The sequence below is a fragment of the Ochotona curzoniae genome, unplaced genomic scaffold (genome assembly GCF_017591425.1).
Source record: "Ochotona curzoniae isolate NIBS_2020 unplaced genomic scaffold, NIBS_Ocur_1.0 contig_2688, whole genome shotgun sequence".
In the NCBI taxonomy this organism is placed as follows: Eukaryota; Metazoa; Chordata; class Mammalia; order Lagomorpha; family Ochotonidae; genus Ochotona; species Ochotona curzoniae.
Window position 1 is genome coordinate 6660360 of NW_024465553.1, and position 24233 is coordinate 6684592.

Consider the following 24233-nt stretch of genomic DNA (forward strand, 5'->3'; position numbering starts at 1 on the left):
GTGAGGAAAGTATACTTTTTTTGATGAAGGCCTAATTAACCAAGCAATCCTTTAAACGGGTAATGGAAAAATATTTAGTTAAGAGACTTATTCACCTATAGTGTACATATAGTTTTCTAGATACAAGAAATGCATAGATCCTTTTAAGGGAGTTACATTGGCACATCAAAGACAAAAGAAAATTAGCCAGCAGGAGCATACTACATATTAAAAATGTAACTTTGTAAGTCTCTAATTGCAACTGCCATATACTTTGTAATTGCAAATGCATTCTGCAGAAGAGGAGGAGGCTAATTCAAGAGCTCTGCAAAGGCTACACAAGCATTCAGAGAGCTAGAGCTAAAGCCCGCAGGGACACCACCGCGGGGCACATGGCTGAACATAGGGCTTTGCCGAGAGACAATAGGAACATCAGACATGGACAGATGTTAGGGTATGTCCTGGGGAGCCCAGGAGCCAATCAAGTGTTTTCTGAGGTTTGGGGGCCAGACAATAACCAACCAACCCACAGGACCAAGTTTCACCCACACCTGCTGCCTGGACACAACCAGCCCCACAGCCATGGCCGGAGGACAGCTGCCGGGCCATTGTGCTAGAACCACTGGATCTCTCTCAGAAATCTCCTACTCAAGGGAAGGAGTGAAGCCTGCTGACATCACCAGGCAGCTGGGAGAATCAGATGGTGACAGAATCACTTTGCTGCAGACCAGGATGGGTCTGGGAGCTGGTGGTTAGGGCAGGGTACCCAGGGAGAACTTGGAGCTATGAGAGCCCAGAGTGACCTCCTCTGGGGACCCTGGTGCCTCTTGCAGTTGAAGTTTATGTTGATAAACTTGACAGCTCCTTGCCCTCCCACTTAGCCACTTTGTTAGGAAAATCATGCTTGTCCTCAACATGAAGACCTTGCTATCCAAGAACCAGGGACAACAAACAAACAAAAAACAAGAGAAGCCTCAACGCGGTATAGTTACTAATACTGATGTGAATCCCCAAAACAGGCCTGGCGAGGGCCCATCCTAGGCTCAGGCTAAGGGGACCTTGGGGGCTATAAGCTTGCCCACTTCCCTCTTTGGAAACTCAGGACGCCTTAGAGGACATAGGCCACTCACCACAATGTGGCTCAAGGTCTTGTGTCTCCAGAAGGGATCAGCTACTCCTTTTGGACTCATCACCAGCTCCCTCCTCCCATCAGCACGGGCGCTTCCTGAATGCTGCTGTGTGCAAAATATCTCAAAGTGCATCAAATCTGATAGACTCTCGCAATAGAAATGGTACAAAAATAAAATAAGACCTCTCTATAAAATTAATTTGTGCTTTCTTCTCATAAATCATTTGCATTCATACACCTCTGACATGCCTAGTTTTAGATCCACAAAGCAATGGGTGACTGTCTCACTTCTTGCTACTTTCTCCATCAACCTCCTCCCATCCTTGGCTGTTCACATAGAGCAAACTGCAAGGTGCAACAAACTTAGCTTCAAAAATCCTAAGGTACAGTTTTCATACTTGCCTTGAGCTCACCAGAGAGCAATTCATCATTTTCCAGGAATGCCTCTTTGGGCATTCAGACATATTGGCTCTTTCAACCAGGGGATGTTTCACAGGTCAAGCATTCACAAAGAAAGGACAAACCCATGACTGGTGCATTGGGTGGCACAGAAAGGTCCGCCAGTTTCTGCTGAATGTCTGACTTAGCACCCAATTCAAGGTTCCTCTGTCACCCTCTTCTAGATCCTGAGCCAGATGTCTCAGTGAGATGAGACACAGCACTTCTGCGAGCATTACCATTTTGGTCACCATCGTGCTCCTTTTATATGGAATAACATTTTTCAAGTATGACGATCTAGATGATGTTTTTATTGATAATATTTCATTATTCATGTTCTCAATGTGTCAAAGTAATAAGAATATGCATTCGTAGTCTCTTTTCTGCAGTGAGAAGCTGCTTCCTCTCTTCCAGCTTTTCCAGGACAAGGGACGGAATGTCTGCCAACACGGTTGCAAAGCCGCCCCTTATTTAGAGGTGGAAGCCCTGCCCGACGCAGTTGAGTGCTCCCAGAAGTTGGAGGCTCTTAGTAGCACGTATTGCCCAAGGAACTCACCCCTCAGACCCAGAGGTGACATTTGGGGACCACATGCTCATTTTGCATCTGCCCCAGGAGACCTCATGCTCACCAACTGTCTCGTTTCCAAGGCTGCCCATGAAACTGAAAGATAAATTGCCCGCATTACAAGTCCTTTTGATGACAGCGTGTAGGAAAGAGCAGGGGCACCTGACGCCATCCTGTAGCTGGTAGCTTAGGGGTCTTCAGAGACCCTCAAATAACAGCCCCCAAATCCTGTGTTCCGGGGGCCTAACTCCAAGCAGGAGGACAGCTGGCAGCCACAAAGACCCCCGATGGTTCTTCCTCCCTGTGTGTGAAAGAACAGACGGCAGCCGCCGCTACAGGAGAGACCTGTGGTGGGGGAGAAGGAGAGCGAGGAGGACGCTGGTGCCACGGGGTGACCAGGATAGCTCCCGGAGGCAGTGGCTCAGCTTTAGTCGTCTTCTCGGCACATGGGCAAGTTGACAAAGGTGAAGACATTAAACTCTATCATTATGGAGAAGCACAGGAAGACAGCATAGAGAACCAGCACATAGATTCCCAGCTTCCGGTCCAGCCGCCATTTATTCAGGTGGATGCCGAGGACCTGGAAGGAGACAGTGAGAGAGCTGGACCATGGCACACAAGAAGTGTTCTCATTGGACAGTGACTCTCAGTGCTGAAGCCAGAATGTTCTGGACATGGCAGATGAGAGAAAGGAAGGCATGCTGCCAGTTGCACCCTGGGTTTGAGCACACCCAGCCCTGCTCAATAACTGGACAAGCCTGTGGCCCAGCCCTGCTGACTCCAGGGACTGTCCCTCCCCATGCAAGCATGCCAACTGCTCCAGGCACAGGGTCCCTTCTGAACTAGTGTCAGGCCCCAAGTTCTTGCCCACCCAAGCCTTCTTTAGGGACAGCGTGGGGATGTGGCCAGATGCTCAGAGCCGGCCACTTGTCCTCAGTGAACTTCCCAGGGTTCTGAAGGACCTATCCTGTGTAACCTTGTTCCTGGCCCTCACTGTCCCACGCACATGCCTGACACCATTCTGCCTTCTTCTTCACCTGCTGCCTTGTCTCTGAGTTTAGGTGCAGGGACAGAGCACAGGCACCTCGGTGGAACCCAGGAGGTGACAAATCCTGGCCTGGGCTTAGACCTGGGTTTAGCCTGTGATGCACATGGATGACTTAAGTCCTTAGCCACAGTTTCTTCTGGAACATGGGAGCTTATCACCACACTCCCCTTGGCAGTAGCTGTGAGGCTCACCCAACCAGGCAGGGTGGCTTTGAGTACCGTTAGAGGGCGCCCTGGGACCTGCCCTGCCTGTCTTTGGTCAGATCAGGGTATTGGCATGGAAGGGGATGGATTTTTCCCCTCCTGGGTCTGGACACTGGAGTGACACATGAGGGTGCAGACGGGTGTGGGGAAGGAAATGCTATTTGAAAAGGCACAGTAGTGGATGCCCACACTCTGGGGCGGGGGTGAATATTAAATTTCCTGGGGGCATGTCCCTCACTGCAGGGGTGGGGTGGGCAAAGCAGAATCCATATGGAAGGGAGTGCACACGAGGTTCCTGCCCAGGAACCAAAGGAACTCACGGTCAGCGCCACGGAGCCCAGCAGCAGCACCACGGAGTAGACCAGACCCCGACTATTGATCTTCACCTGGAAAATCAAATATCCCACGCTGAGTTGCTCCGCTGCTCAGGCCAATGCGTTCTGGACACCTGGCTTTCTCTGGTCCACTCATTCTCTTCTCTTGAGGGGAGAACCTGTGCTACTGGTGCTGTGGTGTAGTGAGTAAAGCTGCCACCTGCAGTGCTGTATTCCATACAGGTACTGGTTCGAGTCCTGGCTGCTCTACTTCTGATCCAGCTTCTTGCTTATAGCCAGGGATGGCCTGAGCGTTTTGGATCTTATGCCATGTGGGAGACCCAAAAGAAGCTCTTGGCTCCCAGCTTCAGATCAGCCCAGCTCTGGCCATTGTGACCATTTTGGGGAGTGAACCAATAAATGGAAGATCTCTCTGCCTCTCTCTGTCTCTCCCCTACTCTCTGTAATTTTGTATTTCAAATAAATAAGACATTCTTAAAAAAAAAAAAAAAAACGAGAACCTGGGGTCCAAGTGTGAGCAGGGAAATGTGGATTCAGGTCTCAGCTCTGAGGGTTGTGGATGTGGCTGGGCCCAAGTGTATGCTGGGGGCTGATGCAGGAGGACAAAGCTCTGATTAGCTCAGCAAGTAAGAGCTCTCCCTGCAGGCATCCTTGGCTACTCCAGGGAGGTGGCTGGGTACCATGGAGCCACAGCAGGTGGCACAGGCAGGTGGGATGGGCCCAGGCCACCACCCTCTGGATACAGGTTCCAGGAAGAGAAGCACTTACCGTGGACCCATAGTTAATGACCATGGTCTGCAGGCCCCATGGGATGCCAAGACCCACTAGAATGTCAAACACATTGCTTCCGATGGTGTTGGAGACAGCCATGTCACCGAGGCCTGTGGGTACAGAGACAAGGGGCTTCCACCAAGAACCGGTTGCTGAGATCTGTGCTCTGTCAACCTTGACCTGTTAGAGCCAACCCCAAGACAGGGGTTCCTTTTTCATCACATACATAGATGTCTGAAATGAAGATTCTCTAACACAGCTGCTTATGGCCACTGCATGGTTCTAGCAGCCAGCAAGCTAGGCAGCAGCTGAGCTCAACATCCAGGCAGGCAGCCCAGCTCTGTCTGCTCCTGGCCACCTGCAGGCCAGGTCATGTCCTCCTCCCACCTGTGTGGCTGTCATCTGTTGACCTGTGGGACATGAGGCCTTTTTCTATCCTTCACACATGGGCTGACATCCATCCTCCTGCCTGCCTGGCCAGACCCGTCCTGTTCAGAGGGACTGATAGAATCTTGGCAGTTGAGATGCAGCAACTGCACCTCTGGGAAATTGGCCCTCCAGTCCCCCAGTCTGCAGGGAAGAGAGAGGGATGTGCAGTGACTTCTGTGTACCTGGTGGGGCTGTAGCAGCTGCCCCATCCTCCCGGGACTCTCAGGGCAGAGGGGATGAGAGCCAGTGGATGAGAGTGCCGTCTTGCTGTCTATCCATCCATTTCTGCCTCTTGAATGCATTTTTCAAAAGGGTGGCATCTGCTTCAGTGGGTCTGGGATAGGGCCTGAGAGCTGGCATGTCTCAGGCTCCTAGGTTGAGCTGTCACTGCCAGCCAGGCACCTAAAGAGGTGCCAAGATGTAGGACCTCTTTGTCAGGGACTGGTACAGCTTTGTACAGCAGGCTCAGAACAAGGTCTCAGTAGCCACCATCACATTAGCTGTCCAATCTGCAGGAGTCTGTGCCAGTCAGCCACGTGGTCACCATCTACCCCACCCACAGCCCCTCTTGTTCAGTTTCTGTGCACCTTCATTCTTCAGTGGCCACTCAGAGAGAGACAATGTCCTAAGAACCCCATGCTCCTGAAAGACATTCTTATGATCTGTCCTCACCCCAAGCCTGGGTTCCAGGGTCAGTTGTTCAAGCCATACCTTCTCTTGCTTCTGTGTCCTTCTACTCTGTCCACACAACTAGGGTTGCACTTGAGTTGGTGCATTGCTGGAGCTGGCACCACTGAATCCCTCCTAAGTTTACACTGTTGCACTTCAGCCAACCTTACTACACAGGGTTGGCAAGGGTCCTCCTTCCCCAGACACACATCCATCTGCAACCTGTGACTGTCATGTGTTTGGAAACAGGGTGTGGTAGATGTGCTCCAAGTAACACATGGTCTCAGTGAACTGGGGTGACCAGCACCCTTCCAGCAAGGATGACTGCACAGACACACAGAGGGAAGATGGTCCTGTGACAATGGTGGCAGACACCAGGGAAGGCACCAGCTGCCAGTCAAGGGGTGCTGAGAGCTGTTGGTCACCCTAGAAGGTAGATGAGGGCAAGGGAAGACCCCTTCCTCCAGAGCCCTGAGAGGAGCGGCCCCTGCTAGAGAAGAAGGGTCCGATTGTTGCAGCAGCCCCAGGAAACAAACAGGCCACCCACTGAACCTGCAGCTCCTTGCTGAACCTGCAGCTCCTCAGCCGCTCTTCCCAACTGCATCCATTCTGAGCAAGGCTTTTGCCCACCCTCCCCCGTCTCCCACACTTCCCTGGCCCAACCTGCCAACCGACCCCCCTGGGACTTCTATGTGACAGGAACAAAGCGGCCACTGCCTGCTTCCCCAGCCGACCTCTCTCTCTGGGCACAGTCCCCTGCCCTGTCTCCCCCGAGACTCCTTGCAGATATTCACAAATCCCCATCCCTGATTTCACTCTCGAATCTGCCAGTGAGATCCGTGGCCACCCATGCAGGTGGTTGCCTCTACGGAAAAAAAAAAAAAAAAAGAACCACGGAAAATTCAGGGTCGATTTTTACAGCACTTTTCTCTGCTTTCAAAAACCTTAACGTCACTCACTCTCTATCTTGCTCAACCCATGCCGCTATGTAAGCCCAAAGGGAGAAGTTCCAAGTGAAGCAAAGCATGATGCTCGTCTTACACATTGGATGAAGAATGAAAAAGGGTTGAACCTCCCTTGCTACGAGCTCATGGGCTAGGTGATGTCTGACTTGGGCCCTGATGAATCTCATGGGCACAGTGACCTCAGGTAGATGGGCTTCAACTTGGAGCACACATATTCTTCCCATAAGATGGAATTTCACCAGCAGTGCTTTCTGGATGTCACATTTCTTCCCTGGCAGGATCTGACAGTCCTCAGCCCTAAGAGTCACCATGGAACCTGCTGGAAGGTGGCAGGTGTAATGAGACGGTCGTGAGGTGACACTGATGACTCTATGGGCCAAGGCACAATCCATACCTTGTCTGGCCACAATCAGGCTGGCCATGCAGTCTGGAACACTGGTCCCCGCAGCCAGGAAGGTGATGCCCATGATGACATCAGGGATTCCAAGTGTGTATCCAATAATAGTCACCTGCATGAAGGGAAGACACGGACACACAGTGCTTGGCCTGGAGACTGTGCTTACCCTAAGCACTTGCTTTTGTACTGATTTCTTTATTTTCATCTACTTGAAAGTGAGAGATGAGAAAGAGGTAGAGAGATGGGGATGATGGTGGTGACGGGTATCTTCTGCCTTGCTGGTCTACTCCCTAAAGAGCCAGGGTTGGTTCAGGCCAGAGCCAGGGACTCCATCCAGGTCTCCCACACGGGTTGTAGGCACTCAAGTCCTTGAATATTTACTACCTTTACAGTGCAGTAGCAGGACATTAAATTACAGGTGGATGGATCAGGACTCACAGTGGTATCCCAACACAGGATGAGCTTGTCCTAACTAGCAGCTTTGCCCTCTGTGCCACAAGGCCCACCTGCACCCCGAGTTTTTAACTTTCATGTGGTATTTCTGTAACTGAGAGAAAAAATACACCTATGCCTATGTGTGATGAACTTGGGAGTACTCCATTTCTTTCCTGACGACAGATGCTCACTGTTTCAAGAAGTTTAGAGAAGAAAATGAAATAGAATCCACGTGCCATTTCTCAGGGCCCCCAGAACTGACCCTTCACCACAGCTCTCAAAGTCAAGTGCACAGGAAACTCCCAGGAAGCATGAAGTACAGCTGCCAGAACCCGCCACATAGCCTGCATTCCAAGCAAGTCTTGGGCGTCTGGGCCCTGAGGCAGCTGCCACTCAGAACCACACTTGAAAGCCACTGACATTCCCCCTCTGTTGGGTGGGGGGGGTATTGGTGTTAGAGTGAAATCAGATTCTCAACTCTCTATTTCATAACTGCTCCATGTCCTAACATACAATAGACAACTCTCCAAACTGAAAATCTGCCCCCGCCCAGCGCCCCCGCCCCATTGGGCTAATGCTTATGTTTCGTTGCGTGGCCTGTGATGGTGTAGCCAATCCTTCACTATTGGATGGGTGGGCACCCCCTTCTTTTTTTGTTCTTATAACATCACTTTATGTGACAAGCAACATTTACTGTGTTCAGGCGCTCTCATGTGCCACATGTGTCACTCCCATCATCTTAGTTTTCACCCAGTGCTGAGGGCAGCATTGTCACGATGCCAGGCGAGGCTCAGCATAACCTCGGGCTAGGCAACGTCACCTGGGGCACACAGCGAGCAAGGAAGAGAGTAGAGGTTACAAGTCAAGGGCTCCAGCCTCTCCCTCATGTGGCCTGTGGGGACCTCCTGAACAGCTCATCTTACCACCTCCTTAGGATCAACGTCAGAGCCTGGAATCACTGGATGGAAGCATACACAGATCTGAGGGCTCCTGATGCTCACGACATTCCTTGGCCACCTGCTGGTGAATGTCTAACACTTGACAGACAGTCAGGACCCTGAATGACAGCCAGAGGCATCAGGACCACCCCATACAACCAGTGCCCAGCTTGGGCTGACACCCCTCAGGATTCACAGCTTGGCAAATGGTTCCAATCCCAGCGAAAGGCTGTGTGACCTTGGACATGCTGAGCCTCAGCTGCCACACCTGTAGAATGGGTTGTGCATGGAAGCAGACCTGTGGGATAGCCAGAGGCAAGGATGGACCCATGGTGCCTAATCCCCACAGGCCATGCTTCCCGCCAGCAAACCCACGTTGTGGCTGCAGGTTCTTAGTGGATGAGGGAGGCAGCCAGCACCAGTGCAGGAATTACCAGGATGGCTGCTGCTTGCCTTTGTTTGTAGACACTGAAACACATGGTGAAGGAGCTCCAGGACTAAGCAAGGGAAGGCAGGCAGGCCTTGTGGGTGCCTGCACACCTCCTTGAGCCTGGCTAAAACCCAGACACCAGCCCAGGGGCTGCTGAGTCCTGCCCCTGCCGTCAGCATGAACTCACAGACATCACAGCTCCTGGGTGGTCTTCCATCTCCTCAGGTAGAAAATGAACAAATCAATGTTCTGATAGTAACATTCCAGCAAGTTCTTCCCAAAGCCTGTGTGTGGGGGTGGAGGAGTGAATGATGTGAAAGGATTGGAAGGGGGCCGGGATGGGCAGCTGGGTCTGCAGCATCAGGGCCCAATCCCGTCCAACGTGAGGCACTTGGTGGCACACCAGGCTGGGCAGAAGTCAAGGCTAACAGGTGGCATTGTTAGCATTACCATTGAGTGCTGAACCTGAAGCGCTCGCATTATTCAGTGCAATTCTGGTTGAAGTCACAGTGTCGCGCTCCTAGGTCCAGGTGCAGGGAATGGGGTGAAGGAAGTGCTGTCTCACTGCTAATGAGTGGCACGGATTTAATAACCACAGTGTCATTTCCAGAATCCAAGGAAAAGAGCTTCACTCATCTGAGGGTCCTAACTCTCAAATTGTGCATGTAAGGAAACAGTCCTGAAGTTGTCACACTGTTTTGGGAACACATTTTTGTCGGACCAACTGCTGAATTCCTTTCCCTAAAAAGTAAAGGGCAGGGCGCCCTCCTTGCAAATTCAAGTCATTTAAGGTTGTCCTTGCATGCCAATACTTGCTGGAGAGTTTGGATAACGGCTATTTCTAGCTCTTCCTCCACATGAATACATGCACATGCCCATGATTGCATACCCACATGAGTGTATGCCCACATGCACACATGGCCGCCTAACACACAGGAACACACACACATACACACATCACATGTGCAGGCTGTGGGGACTTTGCTCTTCATTCTAGAAAGCTGAGCAGCAGTGTTGGCCATGACTAGCACCCACAGCTCTGGCCAATGGACCGTGCCTCAAGCTCACACCACAACGCCTAAGTAGAGATCAAGGTGCCACCGGGTATGGTGCACACCAGCGCTGTTCTGGCTTGAGCAGGGCCCTGTGGGAAATCTCTTCTGGCTCTGGGGCCCAAGTACATTCCACTCAGCAATGTCCCTGGTCACGGCGCTGTTAGCTGGGACACAGCCCTAACTGGCTGGCATGCAGTAAGGAATTCCTCGCTGGCTTTTCCACTGCCAAGCCAGACCTGTCTCAGGGTGGCAGTACAGTAGAGAAGTGTGAGGGTCAGAAGGGATGGCAAGTGAAGCCTGGGGCATGCAGATGTGCCAAGGTCCTCCTGTCTCCAATTTAGCTGACCCCAGGCCCGCTATGTGTGCCTGTCGCTGGGAGCACGCACCAGCCTGGTGGCTCAGAGGGGGCTGCCTTCCTGAGTCACAGGATGCACGTAACTCATTAAAATGTCACATTGGGCTCCCTCTTGAGGTTCCTTTGGGGACACAGAGCTCTCAAGGGACCCCAGGACATCAGAAGGAGATCAGCTAGGGGCTGCTGACCTGCAGACCCTCTGCCATAGGGACAGGGGAGGCTTTGTGTGAATGAAGATTACAGGTCACCCAGAATGGCTGGGGCAGGACCCTGCCCAGCTTGAGGGACCCCAACTGTCCACACTCTTCCTTGGGGTAGTAGGGATGGATGGCACCGGGCACAGGGAGTGATTTCAGGAAATCCCTGAGCCCCCAAGCCAAATGGTTCCCAGGCTCCACTCTGGGTCTGAGCAGTATTGACTTGGCTCACACACAGTTCTCTGGGGAGAAAGGAGTGGCGAGGGTGGATTGAGTGGGGAGCAAGCCAGGATGACCAGTGACTGGAGCATGTTCATCGTTCCCATTTCATGGGAACAGGTGTTTTGGCTCAGGGTTTTGGCTCAGGGTTTTGGCTCACCTGCCCATGTCTCATGCTCCCCAATGAGAGGACTGGGACATACCTCTGCCCTTGTATCCCTACTGCCTCCCTTCTCCCACAAAGATCCACTGTTCTCAGTTCTCAGGACTGAAGGGAAAGGGGTCCTGTGAGTGTGTGGGACTGCCCACCGCCTCGCTGCCTCCTCTGGCAGGCTTCAGGAGGAACAGAAAGTGACCCCTGCGAACCATGCAGATGAGAGGGGCTATACAAACTGTGGTGCCACATCCCTCCCCTCCCCTGCTCCTGGCTGTCTGCTCAGGAGGAGCAGAGGGTGTCAGGGGAGCCCTCCTAGTGATACACAGAGCCCGGGAAGGTGGCCTCCTGCATGGCCCAGTCAGCCTGGCCCAGCCCAGCCCAGTCCATAAAAGGTTTGTACAAGGAGCCGGTGTTGTGGCACAGCAGGTTAAAGCTATGAAACCTAACCGGCAACACAAATTAGAACCAGTTCAAATCCAGGTGGCTCCACTTCCAACCCATCTCCTTGCTAATTCACCTGGGAAAGCAATGGGAAACAGCGTGAGTGTCTGGGCCCCTGCCACCCATGCAGGAGACCTGGATGGAGTTCCAGCTTCTGGTTTGGGCCTGGCCCAACCCCAGGTGTTGTGAGTATTTGGGAGTGAACCAGTGGATAGAATTTCTTTCTCTCTTATTCTACCTTTCAGATAAGCAAACTTTTCAATTAACGGCAGGTAGCTGGCACTGCACAAAGCTTAGAAAGACCCATATCAATGCCTCTGCACGTGCAAAGCTTTCATCAGTGACACTGAAAGCCCCAGTGCCGCACACAGAGCTGTTCAGGACGGTGGCTGAGATCACCAGCTCAGAGGGCCAGTACCTGGGCTTCTCATCCCAGCTCCGGCACCCACTAACTGTATCACCTGGGGAAAATGACTCCATCTCTCTACATTCAATCGCTCCATCTGTAAAACAGGCATAGCATGACAGCTGATCTCATGGGGCTGTTGTAAGGATAAGAAGAGTTGATAGAATGCACTTAAGCCAACCCCGGCACAGGAGGAAGGGGATAGGAGAACTTCCTGGCATGGGGCACAAGGAGGGCACCCTGGCAGATCACTTACTTCCTGCAGTTCCCTGGGGACCCTGGAAGCGAAGGGGTTTGGTCATCAGCTGCCTCCACACACTGCTTCACATCCCAACCCTGCTCCCCGACCCCAGAGTGGTCGGTCTCAGCTCCCTCCTTTGTGCTTAATGGCAAAGTCTGCCATATCTGCCTTGGTGTCGTGGGCACACAGCACAGCCCTGTGCACTTTCCTTAAAACCCCTCTCTATGGGGAGTAAGCTGCCGCAGGTGAGGCCTGTGGCTTGCGCAGACTGGCACAGTGGTGTCTGCCCTTGCCCATGTGCCCTGCCCCCTCCTCGACCTGCCCAGCCGGCCCCAGCTCACCAGCCACACCATGAGGTAGGAGAACACGGCAATCCACAGCGTGGCCGTGATGAAGGTGACCATGAAGAGCTTCTCCCAGCGGGGCTTGCTGCAGTTGGGGATGGTGATGCACAGGAGGAAGATGAGGGGCCATGTGAACACCCACTTGGCCTTGTCCCCTCTGGCCTCTGTGGGGAGGGGGCAGAGAGAGATACACACACACACCGGGTTACTCACTTGCTGGACTACCCGTCACTTTATTTTTCAAACTAAATTAAAGACTGCCACTGATGTGACTCCCAGCAACTCACCCACAGAACCAGAGACTTCCAAAATGTCACCCTGGAAGCAGCAAGATAACTCAGTGTATGTTGGCTGAATACCTGCAGTCACTCCTAATCTTTCATTTGACTGGGTAAGGAAGGGGAGACCCAGAGCAGGAATGAACTCCACCCAGGGTTGCCTAGGGGGCACTGAGAAATACAGAGGGGTTTTAGAATCAAGCACCCGGGTTGCGCAAGCCCCTCAGCTCCAGGTCTCCCTCTGACAATAGCAGGTGCACTGTACAATAACAACGTAACAATAATCAACACAGTGCATATTTTCTATGCACAGCAGGCACAGTGCTAAGAGCTTTGCCTCTTAGGAGCCTCCTCATCTGGTACATGGGAACATTTTCTCTTTGTGGATTGTGGCAAGAATCATATTTTATGCTGTTAATAGAATATCCAGTTGATAGTAGGTGCTTGGGAAATCTCTGGCCACATGGTCAGTTCCCAGGTCACACAATCAGCTCAAGACAGGTACATGTACAATCTCTCTACCTGAGTGTTGAAGGAGTTCCCCAAACTTACACAGAACCCCCTGTCCAGATGGACTCCAGCCTGAGACTACTAGACCCAGGCATGTAAGGAAACCTGCCCAGTCACATGGATGGTCAACAAGCACAGACCTCATGGAGTCAGTTTAGAAAAAGTCACCGAAAAACCAATAAAATTAATAAAAAGCCACAGTGGGGGCGTGTGCTGTGGCATAGCAGGAAAAGCCACTGCCTGTGGCACTGGCATTCCATTTGAGTACCAGTTTGTGCCCCTGCTGCTAATGGCCTGGGAAAATCAGCGGAGGATTGCCTGAGCATGGGAATCCTGTACCCACGTGAGAGACCTGGATAGAGCTTGTGGCCTTGTCCTTGTCCATTATGGCCATCTTGGGAGTGAACCAGTGGATGTAAGATTTCTCTCTTTGTCTCTCTGACCTTCAAATGAATACATAAATCCTCAAACAGCAACAATAACAAACTCTGAGAAGGGAAAATATTTCCAGCGATGCCAGGCTCTATTACTTAACATGTCCAGGGCTCAACAATGACACCAGCAAACTAAGAGTCAGGGCAAACCCACCAAAAGACACCTGGGGAAGCATGGCCCATGTGCACACATCAGCCAACGGACACCCTCACTAGCGAGCCCCAAGCACAGGACTAGTAGACAACACCTTCTTCAACATGTTCGAAAGTTGCTTTTAATCTAAAAGATCAAAAGATATAAGAATGATAGCTGAAAACATTAATGAGGTAAAAAAAAAAGATGGTAAAAAAGCGAACAGAAAAATCTTCATTGGTGAAGTCTAAAAACTAGGATAAAAAAATCAGAGGTTCAACAGGAGTTCTGAGCGCGTGGAAGAAAGAGATCAGAGGGGCCCGTGCAGTGGCTCAGCAGGCTTATCTTCCACCTCAACATTGGCATCCAATGCAGGTCTCGTTTGTATCTCAGCTGCTCCACTTCTGATCCAGCAAACCTGCTTACAGTGTGAGGAAGCAGCGGAGAAGGGCCCAAGTCCTTAGCCCCTGCACCCAAATGAGAGACCTGGAGGAAGCTCCTGGCTCATTTCTGGCTGCTGTAGCCTTTAGGGAGGAAACCAGCAGATAAAAGATCTCTGTGTGTCTCTCTCCTTCTAAAGAGATTAACAATGTTGATGACAGGCCTTGAAATGATCTTGTCTGAGGAAAAGAAAGCAAAAATGAAGAAAAAATGGACAGTGTCTGACAATGACACTGGGGTCCCAGGCTCAGCCCTGCCTGAAGGTGAACCTGCCAACCCATGAACTCTTTGGCTGAAATCAGCGTTAGCTGGTGTGTTCTTCAACACCGAAAGCCTGGATTGAGTTCATGTGTGTGTGTCGGGGGGCAGTGATGTGACAAGATCCATCCGAGCCTCCCCACCCCACCACCAACGCATCGGAAGTCCCCTCTTGGCACCTGACTCGATCTCTTCCAGAAAAAATGCTGACCAACCACGTGTAGACATGACTGGAGAATAAATCACTCAGGAAACAATTTAGGAAAGGTAGTATTAAGATTTGTACCCTGCAAACTGCAACACTGGTGGGAGAAATTAAGGAAGCACCAAATAAATGGAGAAATAATTGCTTGTTCCTGGATTGGGGCTGCTGTCAACTTCTTTGCCTGAACTTGATTTCTTTTTGAGGCAGAAAATTACAGTTTAATTACATGGGGGGAAAATGTCTTGAGAGTGGACTCTAACAAAGCAGATGGCTAATCATACTGGAGGAAAAATTAGCAACAGACGCAGTTGCTGATGAAAAAAGCTTATATTAATCTGGACACTTGACTAATTAGATGCTCCAGACGAGGGCGTGGTTAGCTTGTGGCGTGCGGGCACGTTGTGTTACTGACTCATGTAGTGGGGTTTTTGTGGATGCTGGGGCTAGGGGCATTTTCATGGACCTAAAGGGTGTGGGTTTCATACCAGTGGTTTCCAAACCTGAATGTAAATCAGAATTTCCAGAAAGCCTGTCAAGGGCAGATCTGGAGTGGGAACACATTGCGACAAGTGTCCTGGACCACACTTGGAGAAGCGCCCCTAACGATCTTTCAAAATCCACCCACTGAAAAGTGCGCACTTAGAGGACATGTTTAGTCTATTCAAAGCTGTGTCACTCTCAGCCGCCATAACACTGCTGAGAATTTCCATGACTCCAACAGAAACCTGTGCCCAAGCCTGCATTCTCTGATCTCTTTCAAGACCCCAAATATGCATGATTTCAAGATTCTATTGCACCAAAAGAAACTTACATTTTCATCATTTCTCATCGCCTTTTGGAATTCCTTTAACAAGGAGTGTACCTGCTGTGTCACAGGGCAATTCGCTTTCAGGAACCGTGAAATCTTTCCAAGAGGCAGTGACATCTTCCAGTCCCACTGGCAACGTGTTAGCTTCCTCCTTTCCCACATCCTCACCAATAGTTGCTGCTGTACATTTTTCTTAATTTATTCATTCCAGTGGGTGGGAAGTGACATCTCATTGTGGTTTTGGTTGGCATTTTCCTAATGGCTAAAGACACTGACCATCCTTGGACAGGTTCATTGGTCATCTGAACCGCTTTTTTAAACCATTTGTCCATCGTCAAATGGGGTTGTCTCCATAGTGGTAAGTTGTAAGAGCTCTGTAAGTATTGTGGATATTAGACTGCCATCAGACATGAATTAAAAACATTTCCTCTCATTTTCTGGGTTGATTTTTCACTTTCTTTGACTACGAATCATAGAAATTTTCTATTTCTATAAAGTCCAATTTATTGATTGCACTGGTTGTTCATTTGTGTGTGTGTGTGTGTGTGTGTGTGTGTGAGAGAGAGAGAGAGATATCTGTGAGTCTACAGCCTAATTCAAGGCTATGAACATTTACATTAAGAGTTTCAGCCTTTGACGTATGGGAGTATTGCCAGCATCTGAGCCCTACCCCACTAACCTATCATCTGTCTTCAGGCAGTGCCAGACAGTGTTAACGAGTCCATCTTCATAGTAAAATCAGAAGCCATAAAGTACCTCTAACTTGGTTCTTCTCCAGACTGTTCTATTTCGGCCCACTGCATTTCCATATGAATTTTAGGATCAACTTGTCAGCTTCTGTGAAAAGCCAGCTAAATCTGTGGATCCATCTGGGGATTATCACCCTCTTAAAGCAGCTAAATCCTCCAATCCAGGAACACGCGATTATCTCTCCATTTATTTAGGGCTTCCTTAATTTCTCCCACCGATGTTGCATAGTTTGCAGGGTACACGTCTTAACACTACTTTTGCTAAATTGATTCCAAAGTGTTTTATTCTTTTTGATGCAACTGTAAACGGAACCATTTCCTTACTTTCATTTTCAGATTCATTGGTACTATATAGGAATGAGCTGAACTTTGTACTGTAATGGTTCTTTTTTTTTTTTTTGACAACTTAGCATTTTTCTATCTATAAAAACAGGTCATTTATGAATACACAAAGTTTTACCTCTTTCCCAGCTGGGATACCTTTTATCTCTTTTTCCTGCTCACTTGGTCTGACCAAGGCTTCCACTGCCATATTGCATAAGAATGGTCCCAAGGTATGGCCAGCTTTGCCTTAATACCACAGTGGGCTGTCCTGTCCACCCCATGGAGTGGTACTGAGGGGACCTTCTGTTTGAGTCCTCCCTTGGGATGGTCCTCCCTAGCCCTACCCACCCATCTCACAGCACATGGGCAGAGTAAGCCACTTGCTGCTATGGGACAGCCATGGGGTCCTCCTGATGAGTGCATACAGCACAGGATGGCAGGGCGGCTCCCTGACGAGCGGCTGTGTGACTCACAGCTGCTCTTAGCCTCAGTTTTTCCTCTCTGCAAAATGGGGACAATGACACTGCTCACTCCCAAGGCAGCATGGAGAGGTGGTGCAGGTTGGCCGGAAGCCTTGCTGTCAACGATCATGAGCGAGGCACCTGAGCTCTTGGGGCTTCCTTCCCTTCTCTGGAAAGATTCTAGAACAGGGTGCAGCACACAGCATTGCCTTAAGACCCCGCCATGTGGCCAGTGTTGTGATGCAGTGCGTTAAGCTGCTGCCTGGAATGCAGGCATCCCATCTGAGCACAGGTTGGCTGCAGTCCCAGCTGCTCCCCTGCTGATCCGGCTCCCTGCTAACACACCTGAGGAGGTGATGAAAGCTGACCCAGGTGCTTGAGTCCCTGTTACTTGGGTGGGAGAACCGAATGAAGTTCCTGGCTCCTGGCTGTGGCACGGCCAGTCCCAGCCGCTGAGGAAGTGAGTGAGCCAGCAGATGGAAGCTTACATTCTGTATCTCTCTAACTCTGCTTTACCAATAAACAAATAACTCATTAAAACAATTTAAAATCCTGCTGCAGACTCAGATGTAATTGGTGCTATCCGAATCCCCCAAACCCTCATCTCTAGATGAGGGCTAAAGCCAAAACCCTCATCTCTGGAGTCAGGCCTTTCAGGAGGTAATTCAAGTTGAATCAAATGCAGAGTGGTATCCTAACTTAACAGTGACAGCACCAGAGAGGAGCAAGGCAGACGTCATTCCCTCCACGTGCATGATCTATGGAAAGGCTGTGTGAGCGCACAGTCAGGAGGTGGCCACCTGCAAACCAAGCAGGGAACTCTCAGCCACGCCCTCATCCTGGCCTTCCGTGGCTCAGGCCCCCTGGGCTTCCGTTCCCAGCCCGGGCTGACCATTGCAGAGCCCTGCAGGAAGTCCCTACTTCCGGCCAAGACCTGACCTAGGCAAGTCCTCAGGATAGGAGGCAGGAAGGCCACTGCCTGGTGAGGACAGGGGGCAGGAAAGCAAGTCCTGTTGAAGGGTCCAGGCGCAGCCTCTGAGGCCTCGCAGAATCTCGCAGACTCTAAGCCAACTGCAAACCAGCACCCTGAACCCAGGGCTTTCCCCAGCTAGCCTGGGTGTAAGGTCACAATGGCAGTTATTTTGGGGTGGAAGCAGAACTGCAGACAGTTTCCATGGGCAGGGGTTTCCATGGGAGAAATAGCGCCCCCTTAGGTCTGGGAGGACTAATTCCAGCCACCATGGCCCAGGGAGGGAAGAACAAGGCGGAATTCAGTATCCACTTGTCCATCCAGGACCAGAGCAGGTAAGCCCCATACCCAGGGAACTTTTGGGAGGGGAGCTCTTGGCCTGGTCCTAGCCAGTGCAGCAATTCCTCATCCAAGTGGGAAGAGTTGCTGTCCCCACCCCCACCACACCCTGTGTGTCCAGTGTATGCCAGAGCATGGCCACAATGCACCACAAGCCTGCAGATACCCGGAGGGCAGGGGGCTGGGGCTGTCCTGTTCCCACCTGAATGCCCAGAGCCCGGAACAGTGTCAGGCATGTACTCGCTGGGAGAAGAATCATTATCCAGGTGCCTGGAGCTCAAAGCCTGCACCTGTCAGGTACTCAGAACCTCCTGATATATTCTTTGGCAGGCAGCAGGTGTATAGACCAGCTTCTTCCCTGTCCCCCAGCCCCTACCCTAGCATTCCTCCCCAGCCATGGCATGCCTCCTAGGCACCCTGTCTGGGAGAATAGCAGCTCCATCCACTTGCGGCCCCTACAACCCTGGGTTACCGTGATGCAGAACCAGCCAGGACTGGGGAGGAGTTGTAGCAGGGCTGGGAGCTGGATGAGTGGAATTCCTCCCACGTGCAGCGTCTCAGTCACTTGGTCTCATTTCCTGTGCCCTGGACTCACCCCAGGCCTTGGTTCCCCCTGGCTGCTAAGCACACCCACAGGAGCCTGCCCAGCCCCTGCTCTCTTCCCATGGGGAGGAGGAAGTGACTTGTGGTTTCCAAGGCAATGCCTGGAAACACATCCGCAGGGGCCAAGGGACTTTCCTTCCATGAGGACACAGGAAATCCCGGCCTTTGCCACAGGGGCCAGGAGGTGTGTGGACTGGCACGAGAGTCCAAGGGTGTGTCCTGCAGTCTTGGGCTGAAAAGAAGGTGGGTAACTCCAACAGGAAGCCCCCTTGGGAAGGATGGAGGTGGAGTGACGGGTGCAGAGAACCTGGGAGCCACTGGGGCCCAGGCTTTGCAAGATAGCCAGGTTCCAAGCCCGAGGTGGGGGTCTCTGTCCATGGAACCCCAAATCTCAGAGCAGAACCAGATTCCAGGGCAAATGGAAGGGGGCCTGGTCTCAAGGGCTCCCCCACCCAATCCTGCCAAATTCAAGGCTCCAAGGAAATGGGAGGGTGTGGCCAGCTCACATCACAGAGGGTTAGGTGGCTGTGAAGTCCCTACTTCCGGCCACGACCTGACCCAGGCCTGTGCCCAGGCCTGTGCCCCGAAGCCCCAGGCTAAGTCCTGATGGAGCCCCCTGCAGCCTTGCTGGAGAGCCCAGCCACCACAGAACTCACCTGGCACAGAGAATGGAGACAGGAAGACAGCCTCAGCAGGCTCGGGCTCGGGGGGTGGCGGTGGAGGCTGCGGCTGCTCCTGGTCTTGCTGTGGCTCTTCAGGGTTGGGGTTGTCCGTGGGGACACTGCCATTCTCGATGTTCTCGTGTCGCCCGTTCTGAAGTGGCTTGGTGCTGCTCACTCCATTGGCTGAGTTGATCAGTCTCTGCCGCTGTGTGATGGGAGGCAAGACGGACGTGGGAGCAGCATGAGCACAAAGCATGCCGTGCCTGCCCTGCTCCCTGCACAGCCAGTTCTCATGGGATCTAGAACAGGCTCCCCACCACGGGTTCACCTGGAGCCATCTGTTTGCTCCTTTCTGTTCCCAGAAGCCTGTCGGGGTGGAGAGCCTGGGTCTTCCCTGATTTGTGTCAGCTCAGCCACACGATCAAGATCCCCCCCCCACAACAGTGGTCACTTTAGGACCCTCCTGGGCGCAGCCACAGGGAAGCCCTGCACAGCTTCTGCAGCCTTAAACAAACCAAGCAAAAACAGACTTACATGATGCATGTGGCTCAGTGGGCCTGACACTGAGGGTGGAGTATCGAGGCAACCTCTATCTTGACTTTTTTAACTTCATTAATTTCCCCAGAATCTGAACTTCACAGAACTGGATTCAGATTACATATACCACATTGCATCGTACTGTGGTAGAAGCTGGCTCTTGAAACCCTCAATGCCTCCCTTGCCTTTTGATGGGCACATGAGTGTGGCTTTTTCCCTTTCTTTCTCATGAAGAATGTAGCTATGGACATCTATGTCCATGGAGGATTTTGAGGACATGCTCACTTCTCGTGGGCATTTACCTAGAAGTGTGATCTCTCAATGTCAGGCAGGTGGGTGTGAAATCACTACACACTTGCACTGCCTTAGAATTTCAGTAACCCCCCTCCTTATTGGCATTTGCAATCATCAATGCTTTCATGTTGGCCGTCGTGGAGGGAGTGTGTTTGCAGCTTGGCTTAAGCTTGCATGTCCCCAGTGACAAAGATGCTGGGCATGGCACCTGCTTTTTTATGTGTCTTTCCAAGTCTGATGAACAGATTTTCAAAGGCCTGAGGCCAACCCCACTTGCTTCCCTCCCCACATCCCACTGTGACTCATCACTTGCCTGTGATGGTCACCTTTCTCCCTGAGCCCAGGCTGGCCTTCCTGGCCAAGTCCGTGGGTTTCACCCAAATTAGGCACAGACACAAGCAGAATTTCAAAAACCCAACTGGCTGCCATTTTCCCAGGAACTGATCTGGTTTCGCCAAACTCCCCTTCATGTGGTTGTCAGTGAAGCATGTTCTGGACCAGCTATAAGCCATGTGGGTCATGTCGAGCACAGAACAACCTCCCTCCCAGCTACACTAGCAGCAGACCGGGTGACAGCACTGTTGCATGGGCCACTGCCTGGGCCACATTTCCACCTGTAGGCTCAACACTTTATCCTTGTGGATTTTTTGTTTTTAGGGACATCATCATTTGCAATGGAAGCATGTCAATTTCCTCTACAGGAAAGAATCGGCCATGTGACTACCTTCAGTTTGAGTTTCAGCAGCAATTCTCAAATTAGAAAGTCTAAGATATGGTAGAAATTAAAATTTTTTTTTTCTCATGGAGTTTGGAGCACATCTCGTCCAGACGCATGTGCCGACATGAGGGCATTGCAATTTTTCCTACCCAAGGAGGGTTAAAGGCCAGGCTATCCTTGCATTCCAGGAGAACTAGCTGTGCGTGGACAGAATTGTCAGAGGGGAAGCACACAGCAAAGTGAATCGTGGCCGTATTTTAGCTTAGTAGGAATCAATAGGCTTGTACCTGGAAGAATACCTAAGGACAGCTAAGGTTGATATTAAAAGAGGAACAGAACACAGTGTAAAGGAGTTGATGGAGCCATACACTGAGAGAGCCAAGCCCAAAGGTTTCACAGCTGCATTCTAGAAGGTGAGGCCAGGAGCCCTGGCAAGCCAGGGTGGTTGTTCCAATGACACTTATGCCCAAGGCTAGAATTACAAGTGATGATGGTCATGCCACCTCCGCAACAAAGAAATAGAAAGGAGAAGGCAGAGAATGGGGACTAAATGGATGCCATCTCCCTTTTACAGTTGAGATTTCTCATATTCCAGAATTAAAATAACCAGAGGAGCCAGCCTGTGGTGCAGTGAGTTCAGCTGCTGTCTGTGATGCTAGCAGGTTTGAGTACCACAGCTCCCTGTGAACATACCTCTCCCTGCCTTTGAAATAAACAAACATTTCTCTTAAAGAGAAATGGCCCAAGAGGTGTTAAGACATAAAACTCTGAGGGCCTAGTGCCGTGGCCCAGCGGCTAAAGTCCTTGCCTTGAACCTGCCCGGGATCCCATATGAGCACCAGTTCTAATCCCAGCAGCTCCACTTCCCATCCAGCTCCCTGCTTGTGGCCTGGGAAAGCAGTCGAGGAGGGCCCAAAGTCTTGGGTTCCTGCACCCGTGTGGGAGACCTGGAAGAAGTTCCTGGATCCTGGCTTAGGATTGGTACAGCACCGGCCATTGCGGTCACTTGAGGAGTGAATCATTGGGTGGAAGATCTTCCTCTCTGTCTCTCCTCCTCTCTGTATATCTGACTTTGTAATAAAAATAAATAAATCTTAAAAAAAAGACATAAAACTCTGAAACTGGGCATTCTGTGGGGTTTACTCTGCTCAAATCCCATTCCAGGATGAGTTTACTCCTAACGTGGCTGTGTAGCTGCAGGCATGGTCTTGCGGTGTACCTTGCTCAAATCTTTAGGACTGGAAGCTTAATGTCCAGGACCCCCGGATGGAAAAAATGAGGCCCAGCCACTTCGTAGCCAATGTGAGGGTGAAACCTGAACGGTCTCCCTGGGCCTGACCTGTCTCCTTGTTGCCTTCCAGGGAGGACCAACTTCCATGTGGTGGAAGATGCTGCTTTCCCAGCAGCTTAAGATGGTCAGGACCTGGCAACTAGCGTTTGCAAACTGAGGCTATTCCTGGCTGCATACAATATGCACAACTGCCATGAACAGAACTCTCCAAGTCTCAAGTGTTGTTCAATAGCCCCTGCCACTTCCCTCTGCTCCCACCAGACCACTGAGTACAAAGGAAACACTCATGAAAAACAGACTAGATGGATACACACAGCATTGGTTGGAGCCAAAACGATTCAGAAAAACTTGGAGAAGTCTTTCCACTCCTCAACAAGAGTGTGGGCACGTTGTGTATGTTTAAAATATTGCACCTGTAAGCACTGGGAGATTTGCTTCCTGCTTATCTTCTATGTGTAACTTTCCAGTATCAGTGGCCATAGTCTGAAGTTCTCCAAAACTGCTGCTGAAAATGAAATACTTAACATTCCAGTATGCACACAGAGGAGGGTTCTTCCAAGAGTCAATGGGAAAACGGCACTAAAAGGTGTTTACTTATAGTCCCAGCCTCCCACAGGGGCACCAGTTCTAGTCCCAGCCACCCCACTTTCCATCTGGCTTCTTGCTTACGGTTTGGGAAAGCAGTGGAGGATGACCCAGGGCCTTGGGACCCTGCATCCATGTAGGAGACCCAGAAGAAGTCCTGACTTCAAATTAGTTCAGCGTCAGCCATTGCAGCCATTTAGGGAGTGAACCAGAGGATGGAAGACCTTTCTTTCTGTGTGTCTGTCCTTCTCTGTATAAATATGCTTTTCATACAAAAATAATTGCTTTTATTTTTAAGAAAAGATGTTTACTTGCATCCAAAAAATGTGGAAATCCATGCATAGTTTTTCAACAATACACATGTTCCATATGCGTGGACTTCAATTTTTTCGCACCCAAATAAACTTTTAAAATGTTTATTGACTGTTATTTATTTGAAAGGAAGAGTGATGGAGAAAGACAAAGAGTGAGAGAAAGGCATCTTCTAGCTGTTGGTTCCCTTCCCAAATGCCTGCCACAGCTGGGGCTGGGCCAGGGAGAAGCCAGGAGTCCGAACTGCACGTCTCCCATGTGGGTGGCAAGGTCCCCAGTATTGAGCCATCACCTGCTGCCTCCCTAGGCTGTGCACAAACAGGAATCTGCATCAGAAGCAGAGGTGGGGCTTGAACCTGGGAGATAGAATGTAGGTGTCTCAAGTAGTGGCTTAACTCTCTGTGCCACCATGCTAATCACTCCCTCTGCAAACTCATGTTTTCACCACATAGACTAGAATAATTGGTAAGCCTATCATCTTGGCTTTGTTATTTACACAAAAGTAACATGCAAAATTGCTCTTGTTTTCAAAGGAGAGACACACAGCACAGAATCCGAGTGCCCCCGCAAGAGTGCCGGGGCAAGCCCTGGGCCACCACGGCCCGCCAGCACTTCTTCTATGGCTGTTTCCTCCATAGAGAACAGTTTGTGCACTTATCCTTTTCTTCTAACTAATTTTCTAAAGAAACACATCCTGCTTCTGTTAGTTCTGCTCTGGTGCCCAGCAAGAGGCTTGTAGAAGCTTCTAGGCACAATACTGGGTCATCCCCTGCTTTAGACATCGTCCCCAAAGGAGACGGTGCTGCCTGTGGCTGGGGTCGGACCAGAGCTGCTTTCCGTAAACAGGTGCGGTGACCAGCACCACCGGAAGGGCCTCAGCAGCCAGAAGCCCATCTGAGGCCACCGGCTCTCACCCCAGGCACACCCACCTCATTGATGATGATCCTGCTGGCCATTCGCAGGCGGGTCCTGGGCCCGAACTTGTTGGTGATCATGATACGCAAGCCCGCCTCGGGGAAGGTGAACTTGGGGGGACTGGAGCTCATGATCTCGTCCACCATCACCACGGGGCTCTTGCCGTACTGTGGCTTCTCCTTCACTATTGAGCACAGTGCTGGAGTTAGTGCTGACCTCTCCCAGGGCCACACCCACACGCAGGGCCCCTGGCCTCCCCT

At 51.1% G+C, this 24233-nt stretch overlaps 1 protein-coding gene across 2 annotated transcripts in view; it reads right to left on the reverse strand.

Annotated features, from left to right (window-relative positions):
• Window positions 1–415: 415 nt before the first annotated feature.
• SLC24A4 (solute carrier family 24 member 4) overlaps window positions 416–24233 on the reverse strand; it is an 80142-nt gene continuing 56324 nt past the window's right edge. For both annotated transcript variants that reach the window (XM_040975580.1, XM_040975578.1), the window contains exons 11-17: window positions 23988–24157; window positions 19316–19526; window positions 12144–12310; window positions 6926–7040; window positions 4466–4578; window positions 3683–3748; window positions 416–2691 (exon numbers count right to left, since the gene is read on the reverse strand). In XM_040975580.1, coding sequence (XP_040831514.1) covers window positions 2539–2691; window positions 3683–3748; window positions 4466–4578; window positions 6926–7040; window positions 12144–12310; window positions 19316–19526; window positions 23988–24157 — 995 coding nt within the window. In that variant the 3' untranslated portion in view covers window positions 416–2538. The remainder of the gene's footprint in view (window positions 2692–3682; window positions 3749–4465; window positions 4579–6925; window positions 7041–12143; window positions 12311–19315; window positions 19527–23987; window positions 24158–24233) is intronic.